General features: G+C 53.5%; 1 protein-coding gene across 1 annotated transcript; it reads right to left on the bottom strand.

Moving 5' to 3' along the window:
- Positions 1–4,101: 4,101 nt before the first annotated feature.
- Positions 4,102–6,317, bottom strand: MESP2 (mesoderm posterior bHLH transcription factor 2). The gene is made up of 2 exons (XM_004312930.4): positions 5,487–6,317; positions 4,102–4,649 (listed from the first exon to the last, which is right to left on the bottom strand). Exons 1-2 carry the CDS (start codon positions 6,315–6,317, stop codon positions 4,380–4,382), a joined length of 1,101 nt encoding a protein of 366 aa, XP_004312978.2. The 3' UTR covers positions 4,102–4,379.
- Positions 6,318–11,113: the final 4,796 nt, after the last annotated feature.

Raw genomic sequence — 11,113 nt, 5'->3', positions numbered from 1 at the left:
GTGGGAGGGAAAGAGGGAGGTAACAGATAGCCCAGGCTCCTCAGGGGTCACCTCCAGTTGACCCCGCCTGTGAGCTGCTCCAGCTGAAGTCTTGAAGTCCAGCCTGTTTCTTGACCCCTGGGCTTTGGTTTCCTCATCTGCACGATAAAGATGATCTATCATAGGGTTGGTGTGTGGATCTAAGGAGATTCACGTACTTAGCACACAGTCTGACACTTAAGGAGAGCAGGGTGTTACTATCATCCTTAGCCCTGTCTCCTGCTCAAGGCCCCATTCATCCTTTTTCCTCCCAGCCTCTTCCTCCTTGTGAGAAGCGCGCCAGCTGGCCTGGGGCCAGGAAGGCTCCTCCACGCTCCACTGCCTTCCGCATATCAAAGGGTGGGGCGGGCCAAGGGGTGGGACCAGCCTTGGATATGGGTCCCTCCACCAACCAGGAGGCTCCCCCCAGCCCAGCATCTCCGGACCAGCCCTTCCTGTCGCCAGGGCCCAGCTGCCGGCGGCTGGCACTTGACCTTAGGGGGACCAGAGGGCAGGCGGCCCCCTCAGGTGGTCCCCACTGGGGGAAGGACCAGCACCGCCATCTAGGGTCCCTGGGGGAGCCAGGTAGGAGAGTCAGCAGGGACCCTAGTCTCGGTGCCTGGCACTGGGCTGTGTTTATGCGCATTATCTCATTTGGTTTTCAACAGCCCCAGGAGATAAGGACTGTCTTTATCTCAGTTTTGCAGATAAGGAAACAGAGGCACGGGGAGGTTAAGACCCCACCTCTAATGCCCGTGCATGAGTGGAAGCTGGCCCTGCATTTGGGGCTACGGTAGTTAGGCACTCGTCACCTGACAGCTCACAGTGCAGGCATTCATGACTGCCTGTGGGGCTGGAGGAAATCGGTACCGAGGATGCAGCGAGGACATGCAAAGCCAGAGACCTGCTTGCAGAATCGAGCTCAAGGTCGGATGCAGAACAGGAGCTGCCTAGAACTCTGACTGCTCATTCCCTATCCAGCGCTCCGTCTACAGGTAGGTTGACTTCTCACGGCCAGTGGGGGGCCCTGAGGATCAGCCAGAAGCAGCAGGGGCGGGGGGGGGGCTCTCCCACCTCCCCACCCTCCAGGAGACTCCTCAGGAGGCACGTCCTCTGCACTGCAGGGTCATTGAGAAGCCCCGGGTGAGGTACTCGGTGAATGTCCAGTCTCTTATGGATGGTGACTGGGTCCCCAGGAAGGTGTAGGTGGACCAGTCATCCCAGGCAGGGCACCAGCATCAGCCCCTCTCCCTCCCCTGCCAGGCACTTAGCACAGAAGTGCAGCCAAGAGCAGCCTGTCTGGGATGGAGCCACACAAGAGAGTGAGGGGCTGCTGCTCCTGAGAGGCAGGGCTGAGCCTGCCCTCCCAGAGGGTGAGGACAGGGGTGGGAGATTAGCCCAAGCCCCTGGCAACTCCAGCTGGGGTGATAGCAGCCTTTTGCCTCTGCCTTTGCATCTCCCAGAGGAGCTGGGAGAAGAAGGCTGCCAAATTCCAGAAGATGCTCAGCTCTGGCTGGCCCTTGCCGTGGCCATCAGTGACTGGACCAAGGACTGAGCCCAGATAGGCGGGAGTCGAAGGAAGGAGATGGGCAGCTGTTCAGTTCCGCCTTAGGTGCAGGTGCCATGAGACTGTGGAGCCAAGTCCTTGCATCTTCTTGAGAAGGAGAGAGCACTGGACAGGGAGCCAGGGGCTTGATGTTCCAACCTAGCTGGAGGGCTAGAGAAAGTTGCTCCCCTCCCTGGGCCAGTTTCCTCAGCTGTAAAACGAAGGAGCAAACAATAGCCATTGCTCCCAAACCTGGTTGGACCTCGGCTCCAGGTTCCCAGGTCCCGGCCCGATGCACTGAATCGCACTCTCAGGGTGGGACCCTGGAACCAGAGGGCTCAACATGCAGTCAGGTGAGGGAACCACCAGACTGGATCATCTCTAAGGTCGTGTGATTCTATTCAGCTATTATGTATTGAGCAATTACTACGTGCCAAGCCTAAGAACCCTGAGAGGTAGGGTCTATTATTGTTGCCACTTCACAGCTGAGGAGACTGAGAGTCAGGGAGGTTTTGTTCATTTTTTGTCTTTTCAATTTTTTGGCCGTGCTGTGCGGTATATGGGATCTTAGTTCCCCAACCAGTGATTGAACCTGCGCTCCCTGCATTGGAAGCTTGGAGTCTTAACCACTAGACCGCCAGGGAAGTCCCCAGGGAGGTTTTGAAGCTTGCCCATGGTTACACAGAGAGTAAGAGCTGAATGAATGTGCAAGCAGGGCAGCTGTGCCCGGTATCTGTCTCCCTGCTGCATGTAACCTTGTGTGAGCGTTTCCCATCCTCCGCTGTGGCAGGCAGCCCCTACAGAGGGTCCTGGGGTAGGAACCAGAACCCACTTCTAAAAGGTTGGGGGAAGAAGGCACTGCAGTGGTCGCCTAATCCAGCTCCTCTTTAAGAGATGGGGAAACTGAGGCACAGAGATGGAGTGACTTGCCTGGCGTCAAAGGGCATGTCAGCAGGCAGTGGTTCAGATGGGAGGCCCTGCATGTGGCAGCTCACGCTCTGGTCTTCCTCCTGCCTCTGCTCTCGCCCTGCACCGCTAACAGTGGCCCCCTGCCAGGCTGCATTGCTATAAGGCAGTCCAAAAGACCAAGAGTGGCTCTGACCAGCCCACCCCCTACCCTCCACCTTCACTGCCCCCTCCACCCAGGACACAGAGGCCAGATGCCTCCCCCTGCCGCCATGTGGGGCTCCCCACAACCCCACCTCCCAGCTCCTTTTCCAACTCAATTTGTCACTTTTCCCCTTCAGTCCTGGACTTCAACCACCTGTTTCAACTTGGCTCACGCTGTTTCTTCTGCCTACTCCTCTTGGCGAACTCCACACATCCTTCAATACTCAGTTCCAACATCCTGCAACTCTCCCCTCTCCGAGTCAGAAACAGAATGAAGTCACCACCACTGCTGGCTCCCAAGCCTATGGCAGCCTTTGCTAATGGATCATGGCGCCCTTTCCCAAGATCCTGGAGGTGCCTCTTAGTCTTGCTCAAAGCCACATAAATCAATGCGGCAGGACTAATGGATCAGGTAACTCAAGAACGCAACAGCACTGTCAACCCCATCTCCCACCAGGCTGGCATATCCTCTTTGGTCCCAAAGTACCTTGTATAAACCCCCATCTTGACCTGGGCTCTGATCATTTCCTTCCCTGTAATTTACCCCATTAGTCAGGGCACGTTTTCTCCAGCACCTAGTACTGGGTGTTGTGAGCTGAACTGTGTTCCCCCACAACTCTTGGTGAAGTTCTAACCCCCAGTATCTCAGAACGTGAATGTATTTGGAGATAGAGCCTTTAAAGAGGAACTTAAGGTAAAATGACTTCACGTGGGTGGGCCCAAATCCAATATACTGGTGTCCTTGTAAGAAGAGATTAAGACACAGACGCAGAGACTGGACCATGGGATAACCATGCGAGGACACAGCAAGAAGGCGGCCATCTGCAAGCCAAGGAGAGAGGCCTCAGAAGAAACCAAACCTGCTGACCCCTTGGTCTTGGACTTCCAGTCTCCAGAACTGTGAGAAAATCAATTTCCATTGTTTAAGCCACCCAATTTGTGGTATTGTCTTATGGCAGCCCTAGTAAACTAATACACTGGGCCTAGCACATGGGAGCCACTCACAAGCACCCTTTGGAAACAACTTCAGATAACTGTGAAAGAGCCCTATGGGTCAGCAGGAATGCACCCAGGAGAATGCAAAAGGGCAATGGTGACGGGCTTCAGGCAAGTGAACAGGCCCAAATGTTAACTCACCTGTGTCGCCTGCACAGCAGGCCAGGTGGAGCCCCTGCACAATAATTACTGTCGAACTGGCAAGTGAGGGCCTGAATTCCAGGAGCGGAAAGCAGCATAATTTATTCCCTGAAGGACGGGAACATTTTTCCTTTTCCAGAAGCAATAAAAACCCAAGTGGATAGAAGAAAAACAGACCAAACCAAATTTGGGTGTTTCTTTTGGTTTTTTTTTTTTTAAGAAGTACAAAATCTAAGCATATACTTTTCTTCCCACTCCCATCCCCACCCACCCCCAAGCCCACTCCCCCACCAGTCCCAGCCTGTCCAACCACTGTGGTCAAACAACCCATGTTACTGCAGCTCAGGTTGTGCTCTACAGAACACTGGTCATTCTGGGGGGCGTCTAGGAGTGGAGGGACTGCCCCAGCCCCGACTTTAGCCAGGGAGGCCACCCTTAGCTGTTTCAAACACTGCTTCCATGAAAGACATCACTTGGAAAAGGGATCCTTGGCTAAAACAACGCCTGAATACTAGTGAAGTAGCAGGTGAGGAGGACACCCCACGCTACAGGCCTGATTCCAAGGCCATTAGTAGAAGATGCCCAGGTGAGTCCCCTCCAAATCTTCTTGCCAAAATTCAGGGCAGCCACTGAGCTGTAGGCCTGAGCTCTGGGGAGGGCTTTCATCACTGAGCTGGAAGGCGGGGCCTGGTCCCTGGTCCTCCGAGCTGGGCAGCACCTCTGCACTGTGGCTCCAGCATCCCCACTGGGTCTCAGGCTGGAGTCTCTGGCATGCTGGGCGGGGCAGGACAGGAGGGGTTTCTGGCAACAGACAAGGCTCTGGAGACATAGAGATTCCCTGAGAGAGAGAAGAGTAGTGGGTTAGTGGGCCACTGCCTCATGCCCTGAGATCCTGAACCTGGATGTTCCCCATAGTGTGGCTGGTAGCTGCTGAACTGCCCTGGTGCCATGGATCCAGTGAAGCAAAGTGGTTTAGAGTACAAGCTCTGGAGATATACTGCCAGGGTTCAAAACCCAGCTCTGCCACTCACTAGCTATGAGAACTCAGATAACCTCTTTTAGTCTCAGTTTTTTCATCTATAAAATGGTGATGATGATAATAAAACCTACTTCACAGGGTTGCTGGAGGGCTGATGAGTTAGTTAATTCATGTAAAATACCAAGAATCATGTTGGGCACACAGTAAGCATTCAATAAATTTTGGTTATTAATATGCTCTTTTATGGAAGCTTGAGGAAAGCATGAAGGTCACCAGATCCAAGCCCATCTACTTAGAAAGCCCCTACGCCCGGAGCAGCCAGGCCTCCCTCCCCCTCAAACCCTGATGGAGCACTTGCAAGGAATTTCCTGAATTACCTGAAGGCCCCTGCTACCTTCCACCCTGGACTCTGAAAGCAAGTCTGAAGATTCCCCCCTCTTCCACATGACTGTGAAGCCTTCTAGGTAGAGGTGGTGGTGGCCTTAACTTCCCAGGGCCCCCACCTCTTTCCCCAAGGAGGTTAGGGTCTTCTTCATCCTCCCTTCAGCTTTCCATCCCTAACCAGGGTTGGATTAGGTAAACCCGGGATCTAAAAAGCATAAGATTCTCTGCAGACTAGAGCTTACTCACCCACTCCGTTTCCAATCGAAGACTGGGGACCACTCCGAGGGAAGCGGAGAGAGCCTGGGCGCGTACCTGGTACACTGCAGCCAGCTCCATTGCGGGGGGCGAGGTCCAGGGCGTGGCCTGGTCCCGGGGCTCTGGGGGTGTCTGCGTTCCGGAACAGGCTTGGGGCGGCGTCCAACGAGCCGCGTCAGGGGCTCTCCCTTGGGACAGCTGCGGGGGCGACTGCATCCCGGGGCAGTAAGGGAGTGTCACCCAGGGACCCATATCAGACACCCTGCTCCCCAGGCGCTCGGGCGCCGCTAGGGCTCCGGGACAGACGGGCGGGGACCCCCAGGACACCGTGGCGCTAGCGGCTGAGCCAGGGCCGCACCCTTGCGTCTGCGTCTGCGCCTGCGCGGGGCCGCCGTCGGGGCACAGCGGGCAGCCTCGAGGGAGCACTGCGTCGCTGTGCCGCCGGCGCCGGCGCTGCAGGCTCTCCTCGCTGAGGCCCAGCACGGACGACAGGTGGCCGATGTAGCGGATGGCCAGACGCAGCGTCTCGATCTTCGTCAGGCTCTGGCCGGCGGGCGCCACGGACGGCGGCAGAAAGCGGCGCAGCTCGTGCAGGGCGCGGGCGAGCGTGCGCATGCGCAGCTTCTCACGCTCACTGGCGCTCTGCCGCTGCCCGCCTCCTGGCCGGCTCCGCGCACGTCCGGGTGCCATCGAGGCGGCCTGTGAGGCGCTGCGGGCAGGGGGCGCCGGCTGTGAGGGGCCGCGGGCACGGTCGCAGGGGCAGGAGCCCGACGAATCCGAGGAGGAGGCCGGGGACGTCGAGTCCGAGTGGCTGGTCCAGCCCCAACCGTGCGGGAAGATCCAGTGGTCGTGGCCGAGGAGGCCCTGCAGAGGAGGGGACTGGGCCATGGCCGGGGCTGCGGGCTCTGGGAGGCTGGGCCGGCCACCTCCAGGACTGAGCTTTTATCTGGACCAAAGGTGCGAGGTGGACCCCTGCCACGTTACAGAGAGGTGTCAAAACCCACAGAGCCCAGGGAAGGTCTGGGCAGGGGGTGTCCTGGGAAAGCGGGCCCATTTGCGGAGGTGTGGATTCTGACTCCTCGGGGGCTCTAATGGAGGCCCCTGCAGCCCGGGAAGTGTGGGAGGGACAATTCGCATCTGGATGGAGCTGCTAAGCTTCTCACTGTGTTCCCACCCACTCCGCCTCATCCACTGCTCCGGTGAGTGCCCGGGACCCTGACAGTGGTGGGCAGTGCCATCGTCTGGGGGCGGCCAGGCTGTCCCTCAAGTGACTCAAGGACCCCCGCAAAGAGTGGCCGCCTCCCTCATCACCACCCTCCGGGAGACTGTACCCAGTAACTCCCACCCAGTGCCTACCAGTGTGCTGGATAAGGCGTCAAGACAGACCCCGAGGGACTTGCTCACAGTGATGGCGGGAGAGGGGTTGGGGAAGGAGGGGACATACGGGTGGACCGTTACTGGGTTCCCAGAGCCCGCACTTGCTGCTTTGCTGAGTGACACCGAGAAAGTCATCTCACTGTCCACAGTTAGTTTCTTTCCCTGAGAAATAGTACAGAGCAGCCTGAAGAAGAGGCATGGAGTGTAGTGAGTGATGAAAATGGGGGAATGTGGGCCCCCAGGCAGGCCTGAGTCAGACCCTCTTTATTTGCTGTGTGACCTTGGGCAGTTCGGTTAACTCCTCTGAGGCTCAAGTTGCCTCATCCCTGTGGCAGTAAATAAAATACCCACCACCTAGGATGGTTGCTGGTACCAAGTGAAACCATCCATGGGACCACTTAGAATGAGCCTGGCAAGTGGGCTAAATGTTTGCTGCTACCATTTTATTTAGAAAGTACTTACATTTCAAGATGCTTGTAGGCATTATTTAATACATATTTATTTAGCAGCTGGTAAATGTCAGGCATACCAGAGTGAACAAGATAGTTGTGGTCTGTGCTCTCATGGGATTTCAGTCTTGTGGGAGAGAGGAGTAAACGTTATGTAATTAGTAGCTCCACCACTAGCTAGCTGTGTTGCCCTTGGACAGCTCTGAGCCTGAACTACAGCTCTTAAAACAGGAGTAGTAATTATAGTATCCGCTCACAGGACTGTTGTTATAGTCTTATAATATAACCTTTGATACAGTGAAGTTTAAAAGTAAAAGCTCCCACCCCTCAGCAATAATTACAATTTAAAGGAGGTATCAGTGTTCTTCGTAATCTTCAGAGAAAAGGCTGAACTCAGAGGGACTGTCATGCTCTGGCCACAGAGGCGGAGAGGTCACAACTGGGTCTTGAACAATGGGTAGGACTTGGGTAGGGAGAGAGGCAGGTGGAGAGCATTCTGAATGTGGGAACTGCATAAGCAAAGGCCTGGCAGTGGGACTTCCCAGTGTGCTTCAGGAATGGTGTGCAAGGGCAGGGTGATGTGGAGAGCAGGAGCTCACCTTGGCTGGGGCCAGGCTGAGAAGTTGTATTTTACTGCCAAGGCAATGGGAAGCCAAATGGACTTTTCAGCAGAAGTGTGACATTAAAAAAAAAAAAAATCAGGGGCTTTCCTGGTGGTGCAGTGGTTGAGAGTCCACCTGCCGATGCAGGGGACGTGGGTTCGTGCCCCGGTCTGGGAGGATCCCGCGTGCCGTGGAGCGGCTGGGCCCGTGAGCTGTGGCCGCTGAGCCTGTGCGTCCGGAGCCTGTGTTCCGCAACGGGAGAGGCCACAACAGTGAGAGGCCCGCGTACAGCAAAAAAAGAATCCGCCTACCAATGCAGGGGACATAGGTTCGAGCCCTGGTCTGGGAAGATCCCACATGCCACGGAGCAACTAAGCCTGTGCACCACAGCTACTGAGCCCGCGAGCCACAATTACTGAAGCCTGCGCACCTAGAGCCCGTGCTCCGCAACAAGAGAAGCCACTGCAATGAGAAGCCCACGCACCGCAACGAAGAGTAGCCCCTGCTCGCTGCAACTAGAGAAAGCCTGCGCGCAACAACAAAGACCCAACGCAGCCAAAAATAATAAATAGATAAATAAATTTATTTTAAAAAATTAACTTTATTACACAAATTACATAACTAATATGTTCTCTTTATAAGCAATGGAAACCTGACAGATAAAGCTGGAGTCCCTGTAACCCCTCTCCAAAGGTCATGTGTCCTTCCAGACTTGGTCCCTGTGCACTCACATAAACATATGTATCCTTAGAAAACACATAGTATAAATGAGGTAACATTATGGCAATTTGCCTGTAACTTGCTTTTTTTTCATTCAACAGCGTATCTGAGATCATTCCATGTCAGGATGTGTTTAGCTGACTCATAGTTGGTCTTAGTTGATTTAAATGTTCATCCATTTAAATCATAGTGGATAATTTTAACTGGAAAAAAAATTAAATGGCAGGAGGTACAAATAAACCTTCAATAATGAAATTACATCACTTTCTCCTCAGAACTTACTTTTTTAAATATTGGAGAAGATATGCCCAAGTTATTACTCTAACGTTATGATGAAGTAATAATTGACATTGAATAAGGTTGGTCAGGGCAACTGTTTTTAGTTTATTCTAGCTGCTGTGAATGAGGAGGGGACATATTTAATCTGTCCATCACACAAAAAGAAGGTGGAACCAATCAATAATGGCCTTGATTTCAAACAGGAAAGAAGCAATTAGTTATGCAATATTTCATGATCTGAAAGGGTTTAAACCAAAGTTAAAAAAATAATAATCCTTTCTCCTAAGGGGAGGGAGACTTAGAAAACAGTCAATCCCACACTTTTTACGATGAAAATAATGGCAAATCATTATTTGTCCAAGGCTGCACAGTACTATAAAGATCTTGACATATTGTACTGTCAGGAAATTTATATATATTTAATTGACAGTTGTAAACAAGATTCATCAGTTTTCATGTATATTTCTTTTTTAAAAAAATTTATTAATTTATTTGGCTGTGCTGGGTCTTAGTTGCAGCATGTGGGATCTAGTTCCCTGACCAGGGTTGAAACCTGGGCCCCCTGCATTGGGAGCATGGAGTTTTAACCACTAGAGCACCAGGGAAGTCCCTCATGTATACTTCTTCATCTGGATTCTGAAGTGTCAGATTGCTGTGCTGTTGATACTGACTGTTCCAACTCACCCCTTTTCACTGCAGTATAATATTCCACGGAGTGCTCACACCATAGTCCCTTATTGATGTACCTTTAGCATGGTTTTAGTTTTTGCCAAAGAGTGCTGCCTTGTGCACAGGCAGCTAGATATGGAGTGGTGAAATGGCCTTGTGATTCCCAGGAAGGTTCTGAATATCCAGAATCATTCCTCCTCTCCCCCCACCCCCTACTCATTAGAGCAAGCCTGGAGGGATTTCCTGTGAAAGGATTTGGTGAATTATGAGAATTCACTGTCAGCAGAGCTCTGCATACTATCCTTTCTTCTCCAGGATAGCTTGGCCTCCTTCTGTCTTAGTTTGGGCTAGCCCTGGCGCCCAGGCCTCAGGCTGACTGTGGGATGGCAGAGCCTAAGTTCTGGGAGGTGAGGCCCTGGAGCTGGTTTGCTGTGGCCCCTGGCTCTTCACTGGGCCCCTCAGCCAGGCTCCGGGAGCACAGGGGCACACTGTCACCAGCCCCACTCACTTAGCACAGGGAGACAGTATGGCTTAATGGTTAGGAGGCTGGGCTATGGAATCAGACAGATCTGGGTTTAGAGTCCCAGCTTCATCCCTTCCAAGCTCTCAGAACTTGGGCAATTTAACCTCAGTTTTCTCATCTATGAAGTGGGGATCCTGATTTCCAGGGCAATTGTTGGGACAAAGTAAGATAATGCATGTTGTAGAGCTTGGAATAGAGGCTATAAGTCTTGCTTATAGTAAGTTCAGGGGCAGCAGAATGGAGTGGGTAAAGGACTAGATTGGATTGTGGGGAAGAGGGCCGACATCTTTAGCCTTGGCCCTACAAGATGATTCCTTCCTTCCTCACTCTAGCACCGGGCCTCAGGCATCCTGCCCTACCCTCTCCTCCATCTTCAGCCCTTCTTCTCCGGGACCCAGCATGGGGAGTCCTCCTCAGCAGGGCACTCCAGCTCCTGGCCTGTGGCAGGGGTCACCAGAGCTGCAGTGCAGAGGCAATGGAAGAGCTCCAGGTGCCTGGAGCTGGAGCTTGGAGCCGCAGCCGACTGGCCCAACCAAGGCTAGGAAGTGGAGGATCTGAACCAGCTTCTCCTGGTGGGCTGGGTCCTGGCTCAGGTGCTTTTCCAGCTTATCTCTGGCCCTGGGACCCTCAGGCATTCCTCCCTGTGTGCTCAAACCAGCCCCAGGTGCTGCACAAACAAGCTAGGTCTGGGCCCAGGCCGCAGGGGCTTCCACTTGAGCAGTCTCCACTTCTCTTTCATCTGACTCGCCTGGTAGAAGGAGGGGTATTTATGGCTGTGTGCTGTTAGATAAGGTGATTAACTTCTGAGCCTCAGCCTGATAGTGACACCAGGTTTACCCCCTCCTTCCCGTGATAGGAGGAGGTGGAAGCTAGATCAGGGAAACATGGTCAGTAGAATATTCACCAGTGTGGCAGACACCTCTGGTTGCCCACACAGCATCTGTTACAGCCTCTATTCTTCTTTCTCCCTTAATAACAGGGCTCTGTATTATAATGGGTGGTGATATGCCCAGCTGAAAAACTATATTTCCCAGCCTCTCTTGCAGATGGAATGGCCAAGGAGAT

The sequence above is a fragment of the Tursiops truncatus genome, chromosome 2, assembly GCF_011762595.2.
Source record: "Tursiops truncatus isolate mTurTru1 chromosome 2, mTurTru1.mat.Y, whole genome shotgun sequence".
Lineage (NCBI taxonomy): Eukaryota > Metazoa > Chordata > Mammalia > Artiodactyla > Delphinidae > Tursiops > Tursiops truncatus.
This window is presented reverse-complemented; position numbering and strand designations above follow the sequence as displayed.